The 25,992-nt window shown below is 37.3% G+C and overlaps 1 protein-coding gene and 1 pseudogene across 2 annotated transcripts in view; one reads left to right on the top strand and one right to left on the bottom strand.

The window, feature by feature from the left end:
* RELN (reelin) overlaps positions 1 to 25,992 on the top strand; it is a 458,093-nt gene that overhangs the window by 188,054 nt on the left and 244,047 nt on the right. For both annotated transcript variants that reach the window (XM_039849355.1, XM_039849356.1), the window contains 2 exons: positions 21,301 to 21,333; positions 24,005 to 24,083. In XM_039849355.1, coding sequence (XP_039705289.1) covers positions 21,301 to 21,333; positions 24,005 to 24,083 — 112 coding nt within the window. The remainder of the gene's footprint in view (positions 1 to 21,300; positions 21,334 to 24,004; positions 24,084 to 25,992) is intronic.
* LOC120592025 (uncharacterized) lies at positions 7,802 to 7,920 on the bottom strand (annotated as a pseudogene).

Below are 25,992 nucleotides of genomic sequence, written 5' to 3'. Positions count from 1 at the left end.
TCTTCTCAAATAAAATAATATAAATTTGACATGTAATAATTTGTATGCATTAGATGAGGAATATCTAATATATTTATTAGAGAGAAAAAAAATGACAATTTATATACCACAGCACAATGCCTTTCAATTACAACATACTTAGTTTGTTGATTTAAATCAAATTAAGCAATTTAAACAGAGCAAATTTTGCTTTGTGGAGCTAGAAGGCAGCTACTACTACAAGACTGAATTGCTGGCTAAGCATATTAAAAAGTAAAAAGGTCAGAACATACTAGTGATGTCTTAGATAGTTTAATCGTAATCCCTTCAGACAATCTCTGAAGGATTTTATTCTGGAAACATCCAGTATACCTGTAAGACCCGTCCTAGCTCATAGTGCTAAACATGGGTATAAAAAAGAAAAGACCCATTTCCTATTCTTGAGTCCTGGGATGTAAATGGCAGGTCAGTGGATCACAGAGGGAGCTAAATTTGCCTGGGCTCCTTAGGAAGGGCATCCTAGGGAGCAAGCCCTGAAGGATCAGCATCAATTCAAGGACAAAGGGGAGAAGATTCCATCTCCCTCCTCCTTCTCGTTCCCACTGATCTGCCTTAGATTAGGCCCCATTGCCTCCTTTGGAAATTGCTTAATAGCCTCCTGCCTAGTTTCCCTGCTCCTGCTTTCTCCACACCCTGTAGAGAACTGCTATAATGAGCTTTCTAAAATGGAAATAGAATTCTATCATTCCTTGCTTAAAACCCTTCAGTATCTCAATTGAAGGCAATAATTTATCTTTAAAGTTCCTACTGCTTATCAAAACATGCAAGGAAAATTCTTTACAATCTGGCCTCAATTTTCCTTCCCACCTCATTTTTTGTCATTCTCTCATTCCTCCTTAAATTTCCTGAAATGCACCTCACTTGATCACTCCACTGTTATTTGTACTCTAGACCCTCCCTGTTTCCTTTGTCTGAACTACCCTTTTAGGTTTTCTTCATCTGGTTAAATCAGGCTTTCAGACTCTGCTTAGGTATTACCTGTTTCTGAAAAAAAAAAAAAAAACCATCTCTGATGCCCACTCAGGCCCCTTCTCAGGCTGATCTTGGCAACTCTCATTCATGATGACATAACTCTCAAAGCATAATAATAACACAAATGAAAACACTGTAAGCACAATTATGGGCTAGACTCCACTCTAAATACTCTACGAACTCATTTAATCTTTACAACCACCCTCTGAAGAAGAAACTATTATTATCTTCACTTTAAAGATGAGGAAACAAAGGCACAGTGAGAATAACTTGCTTAAATTTACACAACTAGAAATTAGCAGAGCTAGGACTGAAGCCAAGGCAGTTTGGCCAGTGGCCTGTGGTATAGCCATCATATCACACTGCCTTTCAAAGAAGTCTCTTACTTGAGCATGCATTCATTCATTTGACAACTATTAATGCATGTTGTAATAAGAACATTATTACATGTGCCGTGTCTGCCATTAGATATCAACTTCTTGAGGGTACGAAATGTGTTTTGTATTTATTTTTTATTTTTTAATTTTATTAAATTTTGTTTTTATTACAGGTGACATACAATATAAATATTAGTTTCAGGTGTACAACATAGTGATTAGACATTTATGTAACTGACAAAGTGGTCACCCTGATAAATCTAGTACCTACCTAACAACATACATAGATATTAGAATATTATTGACTATATTCCCTATGCTATACTTTACATCCCCAGAACTATTTTGTAACTACCAACTTGTACTTCTTAATCCCTTTCCCTTTTTAACCCACCTATCCTCCCAACTTTGCTCCCATTTAGTAACCATCAAAATATTCTCTATGAATTTGTTTGTTTTGTTTGCTCATTTATTTTGTTCTTTAGATTCCACATATAAGTGAAATCATATAGCATTTGTTTTTCTCTGTCTGACTTACTCTACTTATTATGATACCTTCTAAGTTCATCTATGTTGTTGAGGATGGCAAGATTACATTCTTTTTTATGGCTGAGTAATATGCCATTGTATATATGTGCTATCTCTTCTTTATTCATTCATCCATTGATGGACATCCAAGATGCCTCCATATCTTGGGTATTATGAATAATGCTGCAGTGAACACATGGATATACATGTCCCTTTGAAGTAGTGTTTTGAGTTTGTTTGTTTGGTGTTTTTTTTTGGGGGGGTATAAATAACCAGAAGTGGGATAACTGGGTCCTCCTTTGTCTCTTGTTAATAGCCTTTGTTTTAAAGTCTACTTTGATATAAGTATTGCTACCCTAACTTCTTTTTTATTTCCATTTTCATGGAACATCTTTTTCCATTCCTTTCCTTTCATGCTGTGTATGTCATGCAATCTGAAGTGAGTCTCTTGTAAGCAGCATACATAAGGGTCTTATTTTCTTATTCATACTGCCATGCTATGTCTTTTGATTGGAGCATTTAATTCATTTACATTGAAAGTAATTGTTGATAGATATATAGTTATTGCCATTTTATTATTCATTTTTTTCTTCTTTTTCTTTTTCTTAAAGAATTCTCTTTCACATTTCTTACAATTTTGGTTTGATGGTGATGAACTTCTCCAGTTTTTTCTTATCTGGGAAGCTCTATATCTGTCCTTTGATTCTAAATGATAGCTTTGCTAGGTAGAGTAATCTTGGTTGTAGGTCCTTGCTTTTCATCACTTTGAATATTTCCTGCCAATCCCTTCTGGCCTGCAAAGTTTCTGTTGAGAAATCAGCTGACAGGCTTATGGGAGCGCCCTTAACTGTTTTTCTCTTGCTACCTCTAAGAGTCTCTCTTTGTTTTTAACTTTTGGCATTTTAATTATAATGTGGCTTGGTGTGGGTCTCTGGGTTTATCTTGTTTAGGACTCTCTGTGCTTCCTGGGCTTGTATGTCTATTCCCTTTACCAGGTTAAGGAAGATTTCCATCATTATTTCTTCAAATGGGGTTTCCATTCCTTGCTCTCTCTCTTTTCCTCCTGGTACCCCTAAGATGCAAATGTTGGTAAGCTTGATGTTATCCCAGAGAACTCTTAAATTATCCTCACTTTTTCATATTTTTATCTTGTTGCTGTTCTTTTTGGTTTATTTCCACTCTCTTTATCTTCCAAATTGCTGATTGACCCTCTGCTTCATCTAATCCGCTATTGATTCCTTCTAATGAATTTTTTATTTCTGTTTTTGTATTCTTCATTTCTGACTGCTTCTTTTTTAAGTTTTCTATTTCTATTTTTATGTTTCCTATTTCTTTGTTGAAGTTCTCACTGAGATCATTGAACATCCTTATAAGCAGTGTTTTGAACTCTGTATCTGGTAGATTGCTTGTCTCCATTTTGTTTAGTTCTTTTTCTGGAATTTTGGTCTGAGTTTTTTTTTTTTTTTTTTGACATGTTTCTTTGTCTCCCCATTTTGATGGCCTCCCTGCATTTTTTTTCTATGTATTAGGTAGAGCTGCTATGTTTCCAAGTCTTAGTAGAGTGGCCTTGTGTAGTAGATGTTCTGTGGGGCCCAGTGGCAGTCTCCCTTGTCACCTAAGCCAGGTGCTGCTGGCATGTCCTTTGTTTAGGTTATGTGTGCTCTCCTGCTGAAGGTGAGCCTTGATTGCTGTTGGCACATCAGTGGGAGGGACTGACCCTTGAGCTGATTGGTTGTGAAAACTAACCATAACTACACTGGAGCATCTCTTGTACTGGGGCTCACCCTATGGAACAAGATTTGCTTTAACCAGGCTCTGGTGACAGCCAAATCTGCCCTTTGGGTGTGTCACTTGTGGAGGTGGTTGGGTGATGCTCCGATGTGGTCTGAAGCTGGCCGCCAGTGAATTGGTTCTGGAACCTCTTGGGAGAGGAGCTCTGGTGCAGACCAAGGTCAGTTGCTGTCTGTGCCCTACCTAGGGCCACTTAGTATGAGCTACAAAGTGATCTGCAGATGGTTGCCACTTGTGCTGGGCTTGGAAGTGCCTGCAACAGGCTGAGCTGTGAACTGAGGCCAGCTGCTGTTAGTGCCAGGCTTAGGGCTTCTCGGCAAGAGGTATGGGGCATGCTGAAGCCAGATGCTGCTTGTCTGGGTTTTGTGAACCTTTGAGAGATTTTAGGAAAGTCCTCAGCATGAGCCAAGACAGGCATTTTTGTATGGAAAAGCCACTTGCAGCAGCTTAGGTAGGCCCACAAGTTGAGTGTGTGTGTTTTGCGGGGGGAGGTCTCGGAATCACTGGAGTGGAGCCAATGGTGTTAGCTAGGGTGATAGAGAATCAGCTATGGTGCCCATCTGTGGGTGCAGGGTGGGTGGAGAGAGGGTTCAACAAAGGAACAATGGCTTCTGCCAGCACTTCTGTCTGGGAGAGAGCTGTTCCTCCAGCCCTTGCCCTGATGCCAGATCATTCAGTTCCTTTTCGTATGTCCCTGGCACCTTTCAAGCTGCTGCCCTAATGCTGGAGCTCAGAGCAAATGAGTCTGTCAGTGAATAAGTTTGAGCGTGGGCCCTTTAAGAGGAATGCCTGGGACTCCTGCTGCTCTCTGTCTCACTCAGACACAGTCTCCATTGGTTTTTACAGTTATAAGTTGTGGGTACTTCTCTTCTTGGCACTAGAGCCCTAGGTTGAGGTGCCTGGTGTGAGGCTGAGATCCCTTCCTCCTCAGAGGGGACCTCTGCATCCATATACCTCCCAATTTTTAACCACCACACACGAATGTGACACCAGCTCGTTCCTCATCTTCGCCCCTTCTACCAGTCTCTACGTGGCTTCTTCTGTATATTCTTAGTTATAGTAATTCCGCTCAGCTAGACTTCAGGTGATTCTCAGTTGTGGTTGTTCTGTAGCTTAGTTGTAATTTTGAGATGATCTTGAGAAGAGGTGAGCACAGTGTTTCTGTACTACATCATTGTGACTCACGATTGTGCTTTTTATTACTGAATTTCTAAAGCATTTCACAATATCTGGTACATAGTATGCACTCAGTATATGTTTATCAAATGAATAATAAAACAAAATAGTCTGATAGGTGTGGGAAAAGGAAGCTGCCCAGCTATTCAGTATAGCTAAGCCATGAAGCTGGGAGCATAAGTGTATCAGCTCATAAATGGCCCTCTGTTACATGCTCAGGAGCTTAACCATTGTAGGCAGTGGGAAGCAGGAGAGTGACATGAATAATTGTGTATTAGAAAGAAAATTGAGGGTGGGGTGGAATAGGTTGTAAAGGTTAGGACTAGAGGCAGTGAAACACAGTAGTGGGATACTGTAGTCATCCTGGTGAGAGCAAAATTTCACGGTAAATTTAAATAATGTCTTGGAGACCAGAAGATGTGGATATGTTAGAGAAACTTAAGAGAAGGTGTCATGTGGGGAGTGACAGTGGGAGAAGACCCAGGGTGACTCTGTTGTTTCCTGCCTGGGTGACTGGGTGGATGTTGATGCCGGGAAATGAAAAAAGAAATGAAGAAAGCATTAGAATTGTTTGGAAGAGAAGATAATAAATTGGGTTTCAACATACTGGCGGCTGTGATGCAGTCGCTTTCCATCCCACAGGGCTCTCTAGCAGCCTGCTGAGAAGAGAGGCAGATTTGAGAGCCATCAGCATACTGATGCTGAAAGGGGAATCTAATCATCCAGGGGAAGCCTCGGGGCGGGGCAGGGAGGAAGGGGCTGAGTGTAGAATGCTAGTGACTGCACAGGAGAAGGAAGAAGAGGGAATTCTGGAGAAGGGGCAAGCTTCAGAGGTGGGGTAAACTCAAGGAAAACATTTCCATATGGTGAAGATGTTCAACAGGGACATGCAAGGGATGAAGTCAACAGGGACAAAGGCTTCTGAGGGAATGCAAGGGATGAAGTATGAAAAATAGCTTTAGGTTTTTGCAATTAGAAGGTTATTGGTTGTTTGAATAAATTAAGATGGTTTCAGAAGAGGCCAGACCACCCGAGGCTGCCTTGTAGTATGGAAAATTCTTGCCCAGGCTTTAGAGTGAGTCAAGGGAAAGGAAATTATTGTGAGTTGAGAAGCAAATTGAGGCAGTGTTTAAAGTTGAGGCTTTGGAAAAAATCTAGGATTACAGGGAAAGAGAAAAATAGGACAACCAGAAGGGAAAGCAGACTTATAGGAAGGTTAGGTCTCTCTCTCTCTCTCTCATTCTCTCTCTCTTTCTCTCTCTCTCTGTCTGTCTCTGTCTCTCTGTCTTCTGTTCTCTGTTCTCCTCTGTTCCCCTCTGTCTCTCTCTGTTCTCCCTCTCCACACACAAACACACACACACACACACACACACACACACACACACACACACACACACACATAGCATATTGCCAGCTACTTTTTTTTCAGAACATGGTAGCAGATAGATAGATAGATATAGGATGAGGAGTATCCAATACTTTGGTAGCCAGAAATCTAGAATTGGTGGGTAGGTTGGTTTAGAGCTTCCTTGATTCAGGCAAGTGTGCGGGGAAAAAGGTATTAACGTGAAGGAAAAACTACTGGGGTATCTATTCAATAAGAAGACGTTATGGGGGGTGGCGGTTTCCAGTATAGTGGTTAGCACGTCTGTTTACATCACTCACGCAGAAGGTCAGGTCTTGTCTAATCCCGGTGTGGACACAGACCATACCTGGAAAAAGGCCTGGGTTCTGGGCAGCCACCCACAAGCATGTGGGAAGGAGATGCCTGCTTAGAGATCCAGTTCTAGGGGAAACGCAAGCAACATCCATAGGTCAGGTGAAGTGGGAGCAGGGGAATTAAAGAGGGGTGATGTTTGCTCACAAAAAAAAAAAAAGGATATACTGTGAGATTCGGGCCTATATTTTATGATTTTGAATAGAGTTTAGGAAGTGGGGCTTTGCTCTGGATTGAATGTTGTCACGAAATAAGGGTAATACTATGGCTAGGGGTCTCAATAAATCTTATCTAGAGGGAGGGAAGACGAAAGCAAGCTAAAGCTATAATTAACCAGGAGAGGGGAGATTCCTGACATATTGATAGTTGGACAGTGTTCTGGTTGTACCTGTGTTTACCCATGATTATGAAGGGTTCCTGTCTTGATCCATAACCATCACAGAGTGGCTTTGTCTGAAGCTGATGTTCTGTGAAATTGTTTATGTTCAACAAAAGAACAACAGGCCCAGCTACGAGTGCTAGGCCAGCTCCTGGACGCTAGCATTTTATTATTTTTAAATTTTGTTGAGGCTGAAGAGAGAATGCTAGTGGGTAGTCATTTACTTTTGTATTTAGGCTTTACAAGGACTTTGAAATCACAGTCAAAGTATGTCTGGCTCTAGGCTTTGTGTGACCTTACTCTTGAGTTCCTGGCACAAAGTATAGGCTCAGTAAATGAAAAAGGGAAGGAATCACTTCTAAGAACTGAGAGAGAATTCTAAGTTACAGCTCCCATGTTTCCTTCTGTGTGAAGACTTGTCTAACTCTTCTTAACATGATTGATCTCTGTTGTGTCATAATTGTGTATTTAAATACTCATGTCCCCGCACCCCCCGCCCCCCCCCCACTGGAAGCTTTTTGAAAGCAAGAGCTCTGACTTAATTTTTTGTTTTTCTTAACATTTAACAATGATTGACATAATGCAGACACTCATAAATATTGGCTAAATATTCACCTTAAACATTTTAATATTGAAGAATCACTGCCCATTCTCAGAAATCTTCTTTAATCTCAAGCTTTGCCAAAGAACACTGATAGTCAGTGTGGCTGTTACCAAAGCAATGTTCTTTTTTTTTTTTTTTGAAGGCAAGGCAACCCTTGGTTGACCTCACCAGATTGCAAGGCCCTTGTCAACTTACAATCCCTTATTTTTTATTTTTTATGCCTAGAGCACCTGGTCTTCCTAGGTGGTATCCCATCCAAGTACTAACCAGGCCCGACCCTCTTTAGCTTCTGAGATCAGATAGGATTGGGCTTGTTCAGGGTAGCATGGCTGTAGACCCAAAGCGATGTTCTTTACACTGACCTCAGGTTGAAAAATATACGAACCATCATGTTAAGAAATCTGAAAATTGTTCATGGATTTCCATCTAAACGCTAATGAATCTTGAGACATAAACCAGGTTCAGGGATTTTAGACCTTCACCATGAATCCTGAGGTCTCAAGTAATTGTAAACACATCTTTAGCCTAGTTCTTCTTACATGTCACAGTACAGACAAAGAACCAGGGCATTCTCATCTTCAGTCTGGGGTGGGGCTAGGGAGGTACTATACAATAGTTTCAGTTGTTTCAAAAGTGAGAGATGATTAGGTTCATTGCCTAGCAGTAGAAAACAAAGAAGTGAATTTATTTAACATTCAGTACTCAATGAAGATTACTGAATGCCTGCTATGGGCTAAGACCGTTCTAGGCTAGATCTTAGGATACATGAGTGAAAAGAGTGAAGATCCCTGCTCTGCTGGAGCCTGCATTCCAATGGAGAGGATTCCATAAATAAGATATAAGAAATGATTAAATGTGATATCCTGTTAGAAGGTGACAAATGCTGTAGGAAAAAATGAAAACTAAATAGGGGAAGACTGCATGGTTGGGTAGAGGGGAAAGAGTCAGATCACAGTTTTAAATAGGGTGGCAGGTAAGTCAGGCAGGCCTCACTGAGGTGGCATCAGAGCAAAGACCAAGAAAGAGATAAGGGAGTTAGCTAAGTGACTGTCTGAGATTGTCCAAAATGTCACTAAGTGATTTTAAAGGAAAACGTGGTACTGTTTTGTGAACTATTATTGGAAATGATCAAAGCAAAAGATAGAGGTAATTCCAGAATAGACTGAAAACCTGACTGGAACTAGAGGAAATCAGTCTTTTGCAGGAATTATTATTGAACAATCTAGAGAGAGCTATAATAGACTCAATTCATAGCCCTCAGAATCACATAAAAGGAGTCCTGTTGAAAATGTTAATATAAGTGTGGTATATGTAGACTGAAGGTGAGGAATATTTGAATTTATGCTCTGATCTTAGAACTATAGATTCGTTATCTGTAGATTAGTGATGAAGCCAATAAAGTTAACTTGACAAATATACACTACTCATAAGTGGCTGGACTAGAATTTAAAAATCTAGACTCACAGTCCAATGTTGGTTCCATTATACCAAGTAGTTCTTTAAATTTAAAAATATTAAACATTAAAATCCCCAGGAACCACAACCTTAATAAACAAGATCATCACTACTGTCTTAATTCCCTGAACGTGTAGGAGAGAATACACACTTTTTGAAGCCCTTATAAAACGAAAGAGGAGAGTGCGAAGCTGATGTGAGTGTATCAGCATGGCTGCGGCTTGTCCAGCAGTGTGCACAAATCATGGTGGAGGCCAGGGCAGGGAGAAGAATGGTGCGTATGTATATTCAGTGGCCTGCGAGCTTCTTGGCATACCTTCTTCAAATACATACATTGATTATTTAGCAAGGCCAGATGGTAGGCTTAAAGGCTGACAGTAGTGCCCTGTAGTGCCCCCAAAGGGTGCATGTCATTTATAAACCATGCTGGAATTCTCTGTTGTTGGGATGACGGAAGTGGATATAACCAAAGGCAAATGTTTTATGTCAGGAGGAAAGGGGTCAGGCTTACAGCTGGAGCAGAAAACCTTGGCTGCTTTCTTCCAGGCTCGGCAGTTTTTCTGGCATTTATCACCCTCAGAACAGCAAGTGGTAGAAAGTGTGGCTATGTTCTCTAAGGGCCATTGGATCACGGTGATAAGCAGGGATTTCCATCATTCAGACCCCAAACTCTTTGGACTTTTTTAATCCTTTTATAATAAGGATTGGTGAAATTTTATTTAAAATGAGATGGAGGAGGATAAAAAGTCAATAAGCAAGTGCACAAAGTGAATGAGGTGTTTAATCTACCTAGATATTTTTTAGCGCTTTAAGAATACCTTGTAATGTGAAGTGAGATATGTTAATTAGCTTAATAGTGGTGATTATTTCACGATTTATACATATATTAAAATATCAAGTTGTGTAACTTAAATATGTACAATTTTTATTTTTCAATTATATCTCAATAAAGCTGGGCAGGGAGAATAGCTTTCATACCCAAATATTGTGTTAATTGTACATAAGATTTACCAAAATCTTACCTTGGCTATCCTTGGTTACTTGGTAGCTTATATGACTAAATATCTTTCCAATACCCTGAAATGCAATTTTTTTTATTAATTCGGACTGAACATTTTAGAATTGACAATATAATCAGAATTGGATTTTACCATATCTACTTTAATAGTTGAAATGAAAAATAGTGAATGATGTGTTTCACTTGAATTTGCCCAATGTTAAAACTTTTGCTCTTCAAAGACATCTGGTTTCCCCATAGCTATTTTGTAGTTTGCATTTTATTTTAGCAGTTGCAACTGCTATTCCTGACATCCCTCCTGTGCTTTGTAATTTACAAACAAAGGGAGCTGAATTAGGAGACTCAGGTAAAACCAACCAGGAACCTTAATCTTGCTTCAAGATCTCACAGATTGCTCAATAGAGGAAGGAACTTAAATCCTCCTGGGGCAGTAGCTGGCAAAATGCGTCCTTTAAGTGATCCTTACAACAGACAAGATTAAGGGGAATGATAAAGAGCTGACTCCTCACTCCCAGGGCCACAGTAAAATTTCTTGCTACTGGCAGTAGGTGGGTCTGACTACTTTTTTAATTTTCTAAAGAACAGTGTTTTGGACTGGTGCTGTTTTTCTCAACATGATTGAACATAGATTTAAACAGCTTTCTTTTCAGTTCTTGGGACTATATACATTTGCACTTGACAGCTTTATCCAGTGCAAAGACAAAACACCAAGATTTATGCCAGAGAAAAATTGACATTAGTTGTTTTGGATGCCCATAGAAGTACATTTTCTACTCAAGCTGCTGTATAATCTACTGAATTCCCCCATATTTTGAAGGCAAGTTTAGATCTGTATAATAACTTGAGGAAGGGCAGGAAATCTGTGGTTAAACACACAATAAATTTTGATTTTATTTTGGCTTGTGAAATATTATTTCGTACAACCTATCAATCCAAACTTATTTTTATACTTGGAGATTCAGTTGTCTGATGTAATAATTAACACAGATTTTCACAATTATATTCTTAAGAACTAGAATTCATTAGTATTAATTAACACATATTGTGCTGTGTCCTCAGTGGGCATATGTGGAACAATGTACCTGACGTGTATGTGGCAATATAAGGCAGTTTCACATTCTTTACTTTAATAGCTTATAATATAGATATTCTACCCCAAACATAAGAGAGAAAGATCAAAACACATTTATAGAAAAGTAGAAACCCAATGCACTAGCATTCTCCTCATCTCCTCCGAGGCTTTGCTCAACAGTTTTGCCCTTTCTTTTCCGAATCATCAGCTTCTTCCTCTTTACCAACCCCACAGAGCTTAAGCACACCAAGGATATTACTGCTTTGAACAAGAACTCCCTCTTTGATTGAGAATACTCCTCTGGCCATCATTCTCACTCACATTCCAGCTTCTTGAAAGAGCGGTGTGTGCTCCCAGGCTTTACTCCTAACTCCACCATCTGGCCTCTGAGGCCAACACTCTATGGAAATCGTCATCCTCCAGGTCATCAATAACATGCTAAGTGCCAACCAAGCCAAAGGACTCTAGTCCTCACCCTACCTGACTTCTCTATTCCTTCTCCGTTTCCTTCATGAGTTCTTATTCTTCCCATATGTACATTCTAGGGTCGGCAGTGATTTTGTCCTGGGACTTCTTTTTGAATTTCTGTATTGTCTCTGGTGATCTCAGTTACATCTCTGATTTTCATCTCCTGAACTCGGTCCATTTGCTTGGTGCTTACTCAGAGAGTCAGTAATGCCAGGTGATTGAGAGCACAGAGTCTGGAGCTACCTACCTTAGGGTTTGAACTTCTGTTCTGGAACTTTCTAGCTGTGTGATCTTTATGAATCTCAATTTCCTTACTGTAAAATAGGGAAAATAATAGTACCTGCCTTTTTGATTGTTTTATACCATTCCCAAGAGCATGGCACAATATTCTATGCCCAGAAAGAACAAAGTAAAGTTACAATTAAATGTAATAATGATGCACATAGGATATTGGCTAGCACATAAATATCCTGTAAATGTTAGTTATCATTATTATTACCAGGCATTTACATTTGGATGCCATTAGGTACCTTGAACTCAACATATTCATCACTGAACTTGATTTTTCCCCAAATCTAGACTCCTTTATTGCAGTTCTGGTTAGTGACTTAATCAACCCAATCACTAATGGAGAACTAGATAACATTTCTTTCTTCATTCTTTTCTTTCATCCCTGTCTATACCCAATATGTCTAACATCAGTTTGTCTTCTTAATATTACTTAAACCAACAATTTTCTTTCTACACCTCTAGCCATTTCTTTAGTTCAGGGCTTCCACACAGATATCAAACTGTTCTTAAACACAAACCTCATTTTTTTACTGCCAGCCTCAAACTCTATAACTGCCTTCATTTGCCCCATTTAGTTTGGTTTTCAAGGCCCTCCATAATCTGACCCTGCCTCTCTCCAACCTCATCTCTGCATTTAGGCTCTCTCCACACTGTCCACCCTCACCAACACCAAACTCTCTACTTCAGCTGTAATAACCACCGACTTCATCAAACATGCCATCCTGTCTCCTCTTTCTGTAGCTTATCTATGCCAATTCCCTTCCCTGTAGTACCCTCCTCATTACCTCCTCCTCTGTTTTACCAATAAAATTGCACTTATTCTTAAAGAGCCATCTAAAATCTCTCCTCTTCTATTATATTTATTTGTACACTATTCCACCATATACTTACTAGTTGAATTTAGTTCACCATATTGTTACCAGCCGGGGCGATCTGAACTCCAGCATTGCCCTGGTAACACTGGGGATTTTTGGTTCTTTTCGCTGATGCAGAGATAATTCCAGCTCAGCAAAATTTAGAAGGAGCAAGATTTATTAAAACTATATTTTAGAAGGAGATGGGCCACACTAAGGAAGGCCTGCAGCCTTGTGGAATTTGGGTAAAAAGATAAAAGATAAAAGACAGAGTATGCGCCAAGGAAGGAGTGAGTGTTCAGTGAAGAGAGCTGTGACAACACAGAAGTGGGAAGGTCTGTCTATATTTGGGCCATGATGGGAGTGTACAAGGGCTGTACTAGATGATCCGCATGTGAGATCACCTTGACTGACAGTTGGCCGCTATATAACCCTTTGCCTACTGCATATGTGCTTACCCAGAATTCAGTCTGTAATAGTTGGATTCATTAACTGCCAGGCATGGGCATGATATTATAATGATGATATAATGAGGCTGAGGTTATGGCAGGTTGGTATAGTACTTTCTGTGCAAGCATCAGAAAGTACTGGTTGAGCCAGTAGCTTTTATGGCTTTTGTGCCTTAGGAGTTGGATTAATTTATAATCCTAAAAGGGAAGTGTTTCTGGGAGGTCCTTAAGGAATGTCTTCAAGGGAGGTTTCTGTGGTTATAGAGCTGGGCCTTCACTCCTGTTTCTCATGCCTACCTAATTACCAAACAATATTACATTGTCTTATGTTAATTTCTACATGTATTTCCTACTGCATTTTGAACCCCTTGATCCAGCAGAGACTGGATCATTTTTATATTCACAGAATCTGCACTCTAATATTAGTAGAGGGAATAAATGAGCTACCGAGAGCAGGTGTACCTTTCCTAACTTGTCTAATCACTATTATTTTTTTAATTGCCAGCAAACCTATGCCTCCTGCTCCTCTAGAACTGTTTCTACAATCGTATTAGACATTGTGCACTCCTTCTGCATAGATGGACTTTTTTAGGAGTAGTCTTACAAAAGTTGGACAGATGTTATTTCAAATGATGTTCATTGTATTGCTCAGTGTCCCCTTTCTAAGAAACCACAGGAGAAACTTTACTCAGGTTCTCTGCATCTGAAATAGCTGCTCTTTTCCTAAGTAATATGTGTTCTTTCATGTTATGAACTCTTCAATTTATGTAACTTTAAAGCTTCAGAACCAAACTTAAGATCTCAGTGTTCATGTTGCATACACTGAACTGGGTGTGTTTTTTCTGCACATTACCTTTCGCTTACTAAATATATTTTCTCTATTATCCCCAATTATTTAGAACATCTCACAGACTATAATTAATAATTCGTCCTTATGACACTGGCAAGAGAGCACTAGCTGTGCTTTATAGATAGAAATGGAAGATCAGAAAGTTTCTGTAAACTTAAACAGGAAGTAAACACCTCTAATTCTATATTAGTTTCTATGATTTCTTTTAGATACTGGAGCTCACAGTTATGCTTTTCATAATCATATTCTAATAGCTTGAATCATTGGCTGTTTTATAGTAAATATTATAAACATGTATCATTATATGGTTTCTCAATATTAAATTGAAGCAGAAATTCTATCATCAATTCAATTTGTCCAAAATACAAATTACATGTTGAAAGAAAAGCTTCATTTCTTAAAAAGCATATCTGTGTTTACACCCTTTCAGAAGTAGAGCCCACCAGCATCTTATGAGGTCACAGTGGCCTAGAATAGCCACGTTAGAATCTGGTCATGTTTCATTTCCCCAAAGATTGTTCTTTGGACAAAAGTGTTTTTCTTTCAACTGACTTATTTTGGAAAGAAACTTCTAAGTACTCATGTAACTCCAAAATATATTCCAGCCAACTTGTTCAACAAATTATTTAGTCGAAAGAATAGAGATTTCAGTCTGCTGGGCATAAAAAAAGAAGAATGCCTAAAAAATGAATTGAGGGAGTGGTTAATGAGCTCTGTGTTAATATTATTGATTACTTAAATTAAAAAAAAAAAGCCTTCGAGTCAGACAAGCACTATACAGATGATGACAGGCCCTTCTTACAAATAACAGTATTATGTTATGGGAACCATATCTCCTAAAGCGTTGTAGAATTCAAAGGCCCTGGTAGTTTTGCCTCAGGTATCTCTTCACCTAATTTGAAATTCAAATGTATAAAACTTCCAAAGCTAAATATGACAAATTAGACACGGCCCGTGAAGTTACCATTTAATGAGCTATGAACCTAGATTTTCATCTCCCCGGGAATAATTTCTTTATTACTTTTTGTATTTTATTACAATAAAGCACCATTTGACCTTCAAGTATGATAATTAAGCTTCTAAAAATGTTATAAATTTAGAGTGAAAATAGTTCTCCCTGTATTCAGGAATATACTTACAATCAGTATAAAAGATTACTTAATATTTAAAGACAGCTAAATTATACACAGAACCGGCAATATTAGGAAGCATTTTTCCTCTTCCCTTCCTCTCCTATTTCCCATGTCAATTTGATTTGTGTTTCATAACAACTTATCATCTCGTACAGTATAAAATCAATGAATCAAGAGCAAAATTAAAATATATCTTTATAACCTACAAATGAGGAAACAGTGAACTCTTTGGGGCAAGATTTATTCTCATTATAAGCTGTCAACAATGCGATCTTAAACAGTAAAACTTATGACTGATTATTTTGCCATGCTCATGCTCTCACCTTTTCTGGGGAGATTTCCATACTTTTTTTTTAAACTTTGCCTATGATATGAATAAAACTTTTAAGTGAAAAATCGGAATACAAAACAATATACCATCTGATTTGTTATTGAATTAGTTTTAAAAATATTACTGTGTGGTAATTTTTAAAAAAATCTTAGACCTTTGATAACTTGAAGAAGTGAAGTTCACAGAAGGAGCAAAGGAGAGGAAGTGCAGCTATATATTGGCCTGTAGCCTGAGCATATATGGTTTTTAAGTAACATTCAGAAGGAGGAAGGAAAATCAGGAATATCATCATCATCAAATAGTAATAGTAATAATAGAAATAGTAATAATAATAACAACAACAATGATAATAATGACAACACTAATAGTACTACTAAGAAGAACAAGAAGAAACCTTGTTGCTAACATTAGCAATAATTTGCTAGAGGTGTACCAATATTTATCAATACTTATTCTCCCTTTCTTAAGCAAGACTGTGAACCCCAGTTAGAGATACATTTCTTAGTGTCCCCTGAAGCTTCCTGTGGTAAAAGAATTAAGTTCTGTCCATAGGAAAGTGAGCAGAAGTGACCCGGGACACTTTCAGGGCTGGGTCATACCTCTAAAAATATAGGCATGCTTCCCTGGCCCTTTACCCTTCTAGCTGCTAGAACAAGTGCTAGAGCAGCCAGCTTGGCCCCTGGATATGGAATCTATATGTTGTACACAGCAGAATCATTCCATCAGCCCTGGACCACCTACCTCCAGACTGTTTTGTGACTGAGAAATACACTTCTAGCCATTTCAGCCACCTACAGTTTGAGGTACTTTGCCATGGAAACTTAGTCTATACTCTAACTAAAAGAGTTAATTTCCCTTGGGCTGGGGTGGGATCCCTTTTGAGAAATGATATCCTCTCTGTATTTCAGTCACACTCCTAAATGCCAGAGTGGAAATTAGAGCTGATTAGATTGTATGTTCCTGTGAGTAGAGATTCTGTTACCATTTTGGAAGGGTGATTTGAACTCTGTTGTCGCCCCAGCGGCATGGGTGGGGTAGCGACTCAGAAGTGCAATGAGCATTTTTCCTCAATTCTTCTCTGCTGACACAGCAAAGAATTACAGGTCAATGAGATTTAGAAAAGATTTATTGAAAGTATATTTTAGAAGGAGATGGGCCACGCTAAAAAAGGCTGCAGCCCTGTGTAATTTGGGAGTGAAAAGATAAGACAGAGTACGCTCCAAGGAAGGAGTGAGTTTTCAGCAAAGAGAGCTGTAACAACACAGAAGTGGGAGGGTCTTTATTATATTAAGGCCATGATGAGTGGTTACAAACATGTTGCTAGGTGATTGGCATATGAGGTCATTTTGATTGACACTTGGCCGCTGTGTAACACTTTGCCTACTGCACATGTGCTTACCCAGAATTCAGTCTGTTATCATTAGATTCATGAACTTCTAGGCATATGTATGGCATTATAATGATGGTATAATGAGGCTGAGGTTGTGGGCAGGTGTCTGTGGCTGATTTAGCCAGTAGCTGTTATGGCCTTTATGCTCTAGGATTTGGGTTAATTTATAACCCTTAAAGGGAGGTGTTTCTGGGAGATCCTTAAGGAAGATTTTCAAGGGAAGTTTCTATGGTTACAGAGCTGAGCCTTCACTCCTGTCACTCATGCCTAACTAACTACCTAACAACTAACTCTATGTTGTATATCTCTGTACCCCCATATCTTGAACAATGCCTAGCACAAATGTGCCCCCAAACTGTTAGTTGCTTGGGTACTAATAATATCAGCAAGACATTATTGCTAAAACCATTGTTTTTAGAAAATTCTAATGTTCTAATGTTCTCCTGTGTTTCCTCCTCTCTTAGTCACTTTTACACATACTGTCAACTTCATTTTACCCTACTTTTCACTTTCCTTTACATATCTAAGGATTAATTGTACAATTTGCTTTGTTCTAAAATAGATATGAGGCAGCTTACCAAAAAATGGCAATCGAACAAGGCAATCAAGTGGAAAAATCAAAGGTGATGACAAACGAGGGTCAGAAAAAACACATCCAGTTGAGATTAGTACGCAACATGAATGCTCTGACATCTTATGTTTGGTTCTGAAGCTTTGAAGTTACATAAGTTGAAGAGTTCATAACATGACAAAAACACATACTGCTCGGGAGAAGAGCAGCTATTTCAGGTGCAGAGACTTGAGAACAGTTTCTCCAGTAGTATCTTAGAAAGGGGACTCAGGCATGTTTAAGCTACCCAGACCACTTATATGAAAGGACTCACTGACAATGTTGTAAGTATATTTTGACATTTTTCAAAGGTTCAGTTTCTCAATTATATTTTCCAAAATATCATAAAATACATTACCACGAGGAAGGAGCTTTCAACTCAATTCAGTATTTATTGAGAATCTATTACTAGCTTAGGCTGATGTCTTTTGTGGGCATATTTTCTACCTTTGAGGAACTTATTTCTTCTTGGGAGAAAAGACATTATGCAGAGAACAGTTCTGCATGCTGTAAAGCAAGGGCTGGACTGTATGATTAAGATCAGTAGTTTTTTAATTTGGTTTTCTATTAGAATCAGCTGGGGAGGTTTTTAAAAATACAAATTTCGAACATCCATTCCCAGAGATTATGATTCCATGGACTTTTTTAAAATGGCCCTCCCCTGATTATAAGTAGTTCAATGAAAGATGCCAGGTGCCAAAATAATTTTAAAAAGGTAGATATTCTTTTATTGGATACAGGCCCTAGTCACCAGAGTTATTTAAAATCAGGTAGATAACTGATGTCGCTGCAGAGATTTTATTATACTTATCTAACCATTGTACTGACTAGTAAATATTTCTAATTGATAATGCCATAAAATTTACATTTAACTAACTTATTTCTCAGTATTTTAAAGTTATTATTTTGTAGATATTAATGTTATTTTCCCCCCTTCTTAACAATTTATACCTTGAACACAGAGAACCCTTTGCAAGGTAGCTACTATTGGACATGGTATACTACCATAATATCTCAAGAAACAAAACATACAAACAAACAAACAAAAATCTCTTTGCTACCATTCCCTCCTTAGGTGCTACAAATCTCATTTCTTATCTTTGTAGTGAACCTTCTTGAAAGAGCAGTCTGCATAGTAGTTAAGAATGTGGCCTCTTAGGCCAAAGTCTCTGGGTTTATTTACAGATCATACTCAAAACAGTGCCTTGATAACAGGATGTTCTCAATAGATATCAGCTTTACTAGGATCATTTTGATCTGTCCTTCAACCATCTTCTCTCTTAAAACTCTCTCTTTTCCTTATTTCCATAATGAAATGCACTCTTTCTCAGTCTCCTTTGAGAGCTCTCTTCTACCAGTCCCGCAAATACACATTTACTTCTTCATTTCACTTCCTTTTTTATACCCCACATTCTCTCTGAGTGACTTGGCCTTCCATGACCCCACCACCTCTTGTGCGATAATCATTCCCAAATTGATATCCAGTAGAGATCCCCCTCCTAGCTGTTCAATTGCTGTCCAGTAGAAGTATAATGAGAGCTGCGTGTATAATGAAAAATATTCTAGTAGCCACATTAAAAAAACAAAAAGAAATAGATGAATTTAATTAGGTATTTTACTTAACACAGAATATATAAAATAGTAAGCATTTCAATATAAATAATAATATGACACTATTAATGAGGTATTTTACATTTTTTGATACTATCTGAAATTCGGTGTGTATTTTACACTTATAGCACATCTTAAGTATTGGAATACTTAGTCTGTTTTATAAAATTTACACTTGAAAACTAGATTCACATATCTAAGTGTTCCATACTACTTAAAGGTCTCCCAATAACTGAATTGAATATCAAAAATTGTTTTCCTTTAATATCTACATCCACCTTGACAAAATTTGTTCATCTTTTTGTGGAAAAACTGATTTTATTTTGACACAAAAGTATATAATTACATCTGTCCAAGTAAATTTATTTATTTATTTACTCTTGTGTCAAGCTAGTATCATTAACATGAGATTCATAGAGATATTGCATAAACTGAAAAGCAGTGCCAGCAAGTGATTCTTCAAATTTTTCCTGGAGTTTTTTGCAGACATATTAGAAAATGCTTTCAATAGCAATGCAAGTCTTCTGCACATTTATTCATGTTAGGAAAACATGTGAAATCATTATTTATTTGTATTTTAGAGGTTTCAATTTTAACATGAATTCTCATACTTTTCCAACTACTTCGTGAACAAGGTCTTGCTTTCTTTGAAACTTCAAATTCAGCTCATTCATGTGGAGTGTGATATTGGCGAAGAAACAAAGCATTGTGCCATGTTTTTGTCATTAATTATTAGGTAATAGGCATTCTTTTTGTTTCAAGGAAATCTTAAATTAGAGGTACAGTTCAGTGAATCTTTGTAAAACTCTTCTATGACTTGACCAATAAGCATTGGCACAAAACACAAATAGTGAAATTTTTCTTCTGTTTTTTCAAGACTTCCATAAACTGGTGATGATGCAGAGTATTTGCATATATGTGCTAACTGTATGTTAACAACTGTATTCATAACACTTTCCATAGAGTCTCTTTCAAAAAACTGAGCACAAGTATTTTTAATATGTATAATATGTTGGTATGAAGCAGTAAGACAAATGTCAGTTTTTAGTTTTAAAATGCTGTTGTCTCAGTTTTTCATCTAACATAGCTGAAGCACTGACTATTGTGATAGAAACAAATTTTTTTTATATCTAAATGAAATTCTACTTTAACTGATATAAAACATTTTAAAATATCTATGTTTTGAGTTCTAATTTTTAAATCATGAATTGACAATATTTATTCATAGGTTTGGAGTCTTTCAAGAAAAAAAAATATAACCAAAGTATTAATTGGGCAGTGTCCCTTATTTTCAGACTCTCATCAGAGTGCCCTTTCTTAAAATGCATATTTGAACATCCAGTCCTTTGCTCATAAACGTTCAGGAGATTATCATACTTTCACGGTAAAGTACAAATTCCTTATCATTTAGTTCCATAATCTAGTCCTCCCAATCTTCCCAACTTCACCTCTTCTGTTCTCTCCTCTTAAATGTTCGTCCAATCATGCTGTACTTGTGGTTCCCTCAAAAGGCTGTTTTCTCTTACTGCTCTGTGCCACTCCACTTTTACTCCAGAAAGAAGCATCTCTCCCTTCCCTACTCCCACCTATCTTCCTCCTACTAGTCTTTCAAAACTCAGCAGAGAAATCATCTGCTCTGGGAAGCCTGTCCTGACAATTCTCTCCTCCTGGACAGCCTGGAATTAATATCCCCCCTTTGTCCTCTCTCTCACCCAAGCACTCTCTGAATGCTGTACCGTAGCCATTATTACACTGTATTGTAGTTGTCCCCATGAGACAGTAAACTCTCGAAGGCAAGGTGGTTTTTCCTTCTATTTTCCTAACACCAGAATAGCCCCTGGTATGTAATAGGTGCTCAGAAAAGGTTTTGGCCTGTTCATTAACTAGCACATCACATTTATATTGTGTGTTTCAAGGGGTACCTGACAAAACTTGAATGATAAATAAGAGGTTCTACTTTTCACTTTAAGAGTAATGTGTTACTTTTAAATATAACAGCTAAATAGAGAGTTAGATGTCTTATTTTAGGATGTTTATTGGCATTTTCTTCTTACTCCTTTCAAAATGTTCTAGCCATTTTATTTTTATATGACTTAAGTTTTGTAATTGTATTTGTGATTGTTTATTACTGGATTTTGCTTTTGTTGTTAATCAGTCATTTCTCCTTTTTTCTCTCTCGGTCCAGCTCCAACAGAGACCACTATGCACCCACATCTAGGTAAGTGTTTAAGACCCCTATGTCACTAACAGTAGTACTAGATCTTCTTGTCTCACTCCTCTGGCTATGTGGGCAGATGATATTGAGCTGAGGAAACTCTCTGCCTTCTCTGATCATTCACTGAAATTTGACTCAGGTCCAGATTATGCTTGAACATAAGACCCACCAAGGAGGTAATTGTGCTGCCCAGCTGCGGGCTAATGAAAGGACTTTCGAACCTGATAGTACTCTCATCCTTGGGATCCTGTTGAGTGTGACCCTATGACAGAGTGTTCTGATACTGAATTTTCCACAGTGCTCCTACCCTCATAATTAGAATACAGAGGCAGTGGGTAAGGAGCTATGCGTAGGGAGGAATTTAGGTCATTTCAGATTTGAGATTTCTGCTCTAATTAGTCTTAAGTTGTAAAAAGAGAAATAATTTGGTCATTTCTTCAAAAACTGAAAGAATAATATTTAAATAACTGTCTGCTTTGTTTAATGGCACCACATAATGTTACTGCCACTCATTTTTCTCACAATCTTTTCATAGTGCCATGTACTTAGTGGGCTTAGTTCTTGAGGCAGGGTTATATAGTGGATAAGAATATAATTTCTGGAGCCAAACCACCTAGTCTCACCTTCACCACTTGCTAGACAAGTGACATTGAACAAATAACTTAACCTCTCTTTGCCTCAGTTTCCTCTTTTATAAAATAGAAGTAATAATAGTGCCTACGTTCTGGGGTTGTTATGAGGATGAAATGATGCATATTTATAAGGTATATAGTCAGTGATATAACAGTTTTGGAAGTAACTTCATATATGAACAAATAACCATTGAGGCTTACTCATGCCTTTGTAAAAAATTCTCTAGAAAACAAATTATCCTTAGAGTTAAATTTCTCATTTTTTTTAGTGAAGACTTATTTTAAAAGCAATTTCCTAGAATACATTATTTAATAAGAATGAAAAGAAGTCATCCTAGCTGGCTCCAGCCTTCAGACTTCTCACTGTGGTACTTGCAGATGAGTCAGTTATTTTTCTCTTGGGCTTTTCCTTTCAACCTATAAACCCAATTAGTTTATTTTTCTCTTTGGAAAATTTGCTTTGAGAAGCTCTACTTTTATGTAATGCTATAGCTTGGGGTTCCTCTTCTTTAGCAGACAAACATAAGCGCTTAGAAGCATGCCTTCTGGCAGCAGAGGCATGCTGGTGACCCACAGTGGCCCGGCCCAGTCTTGGCCAGGTTGGATACTTGGGAGAGCTGTACCCTGTAGGGGTTTCAAGTACTGAGTCTAATTGCTCAGAGGAATCATTAAATCACTCCCATGCACAGAATATGTGACAGCATTCTCTCCAGTGTAACCATGTTCTCCCTGTTATCGTGCCCCTGGCTTTGAATCTAAAAAGCCATTCCTCTCAATATATGCTGATTCACTAGTTGTCAGGACTTTATGTGCTTACCTGCTGACATAACTGGTAGAGAGGGCGAAGATGGTAATATCACCAAAGAGAATTCAGAACTAGGCTTCCTGATATTTTAATTACCCAATGAGTTGATTTTAATTACCTAATGTGAATTATAGTTTTAGTGAGCCCAAAATAAATAAATAAATAAGTACAATACCACCTTTGGAAAAAAAGTTTTTGGTTATCTTTTGTTAACTCAGTCATGATTTATATTTTCCAAAAAGCATGTGTAAACTAGTTCATACAAAATTGAAAATTGTACAGGCCCAGAGAATTTGGATTAGCTGTAATGAACTTACCAAGCAAACCATGGGAATCAGATAAGAGAGTTTTTTGGCACTAAATTAATTTTTTACATCTTGAGTAGAAATAATTTGTTTCTCACAAAACCTTAAAAATGAGCCCACTTACATTGCAGTTAGCTATGACATTGTTTTTACTCATCCACCCTCTTTTCAGTGGAAATATCACATGCTCTACACTTTGTGAAAACATGCTTTGCTCTTAGCATGCCCAGAGTTCTTCTGGAGCTAAAAAATGGGTATTTAATATAATCTAAAGTGGAGTGATAGTATATTGAAAATTATGGATGATTACCTGGCCTTCTTTTTGACTTCTAACATGGCTTTATTTGGGAATTTTACTTATTCATGTAGATAATTTCTCCCATGCAACACTGAGGGGAAAAATGTTAACAATTTGAAACGCATTAAATAAAAAATGAGTGAATATAGGGAATGAGAGAAATCAAGCCAGGGCAAAAGAGAAAGTAGGAAAGAGAAGAGGAAATGGGTTAGTAAATACCAGCAACATTACCTGACAACAAGCACTCAGAATATTCTTTGCCTTTCTATACTTTAAAGTGAACTAGAGACTGAATCTGTTCTGGGCATGTCAAGCTATGACAGACAAGTTTTGTGTGACCTCTCCCTGTAGGTTGGTGCTTACCTTGGCCTTCTTGTCTGTCCTGCTTGGTGACACTTCGGTAGGGTTTCTCTTTATAGGCTCCGGTTTCCAGATTTCTAGCTGTCCTAAACAGCAGAGCCTTTACTCTTTCCCTCAGTAGTTTAGGGGCAAAGCAAATATAACCAAATGCTCATTTAAAATTCAGGTTTAATTAAAAACTATCATTTCTCGTAAATGCAGCACATTGACCCTTTTGTGTAGCTAAATCTATTGTTTAGTATAATTGTTTTCTAAATATTTTTTTTTCTTTTAGCTGAAATACATAGCGACAGTATTATCCTACGAGATGACTTTGATTCCTACCACCAACTGGAATTGAATCCAAATATATGGTAAGTTACAGGAATATGCCTCACTTAGGTTTTTTTAACGCCAAAAAACAAACAAACAAACAAAAAAAACTGATGCCGATGCTCCCTTGGAGCAGTTAAATAAAATTAGATTGCTCTTTAGCACTAAAGTATCAGTGAGAATTGTGCAACTAGGGACCTGGGCTTAATGTAGATTTCATAAAATATTTCTTGACTTAAGAACTGAATCTAGGTGCCTCTCAAAGCCATAGGTGCGGTTACATGTTTTTTTAGTTATGCAAGTTCTTTACCTAGATAACATTAAGTTTTAATGTGTCTAATTATTGCATTTATTCCAGGCAAAAGAAGGAAAGCAGTTTATCTGATATGACAGATGATTTGAGTCATACTTCCAAATAACTTCTAAGTCACTGGGTCACCTCATTATTATACTCCAATCTCTTTTTTAAAGGCTGTTCAGGTACAAATCTGTGAGATTTTTGAGGGCAAAGAAATAATGGACCAAAACTCATTCATTAAAAACTTGTTGAATACATAAATGAATGCATGAATTTGTTGGCAATTGTGGTATTTTTGCTGACTTTGGAGAAATAGGTCTGTTGACCCAGAGCTACACTCAATTTGCACAATTCGAGAGAATATCTGATTGTGGATTTTCTGTAATACTAAATGTTTCTGTATACACAGTTAAGAGTTCAAGATAAAGTAGGATCTGTAATGTAAACTTTCAAGTTGTAAACAAAATCCAAGGACTATTCAAGACTAGAAAGAAATAACCATTTCATCCTCAAATATCAGCATATGATATCAATTTGTCTTTGTTTATTTTTACTCCGCAACAAATATTTAACAATAATTATTTTAGTCATATAGTAAATTATAAAGGGATATAGTTTTTTCTCTCAAGTAGTTTATAGTTTAGAAGAGGAGACACTAATAGCATATTTTTTAAAAGCTTATACTCCAGCATAGAAATCCTTAAGTGTTATTGAGGGTATAGATAACATACTGTAGTTCCAAAAAAGAGAGAAGACCCTCAGGGAGTTTCTTGGAGAAAGTGGCCCTTGACTTGAGAGTTAAAGATGATATATAGCTATAGAGTATTGGTGCTTAAATACTAGACATGGGAACTTTTTGTGTCTTTTCTAAAAATAAATATAGATTTAGTCAGTACAAATATATTTAAAAAGTCAGACTAGACAGAATCATAGTCTCGTAATTTATCTGCCATTTAAGAAACAATTTATCAACAAAATTTCACTTCCCTATGAATATCACCTAAATATAAATTATTTGAAATAAATTGAAAATCTTTATTAGGTAAAGGCAAAAACAACAACAACAACAATAAAAACTTTTAAGCACTGCTTTTACTCAGAAAAAATTCTCTACTTCTCCGGACATTTGGCTTTTTTGTATTCCATTAATATAAATTTTAGCAGATGATTTGTATCTTTCAAGGCAAGTTCATTTCTGTGAAGCCAATTCATTTTCTTCAGTGAGTTTTCTTGACAAATACAAAATGTGACTTTTATGTGGTTTAAATTCTGTTGTTTTTTAAATCAATAAAACGTGATTGATTTTGCTTCACCCATTTTCATGACTGATCATGACTTTCTTGACCAAAGTTATGGATTTTATGTCCCTTTTATTTAAGCTATGGTTTCTCTTACTTAAAACAAAAACAAAAACAAAAAACCTTTTGTTAACTTTAAAAAACAATATACTTTTGTCTTATATCAAATAGGCTTCAGAGTAATTTTACTTTATCCCTTATTGCCCATCATCTCTTTCATCTAGCCTCTTTAAGGTTTAAAAAAACAAACAATGAAACTCTCATCATTTGAAAGATGACTGTTGGACAAAAGGTGGCAGGGGTTCTGAGGTCAGGGCTAGGCACTTGCAAGCTGGGTATCTTGAAAAAATCAAA

The sequence above is a fragment of the Pteropus medius genome, unplaced genomic scaffold, assembly GCF_902729225.1.
Source record: "Pteropus medius unplaced genomic scaffold, Ma_sr-lr_union100, whole genome shotgun sequence".
Taxonomy (NCBI): Eukaryota; Metazoa; Chordata; class Mammalia; order Chiroptera; family Pteropodidae; genus Pteropus; species Pteropus medius.
This window is presented reverse-complemented; position numbering and strand designations above follow the sequence as displayed.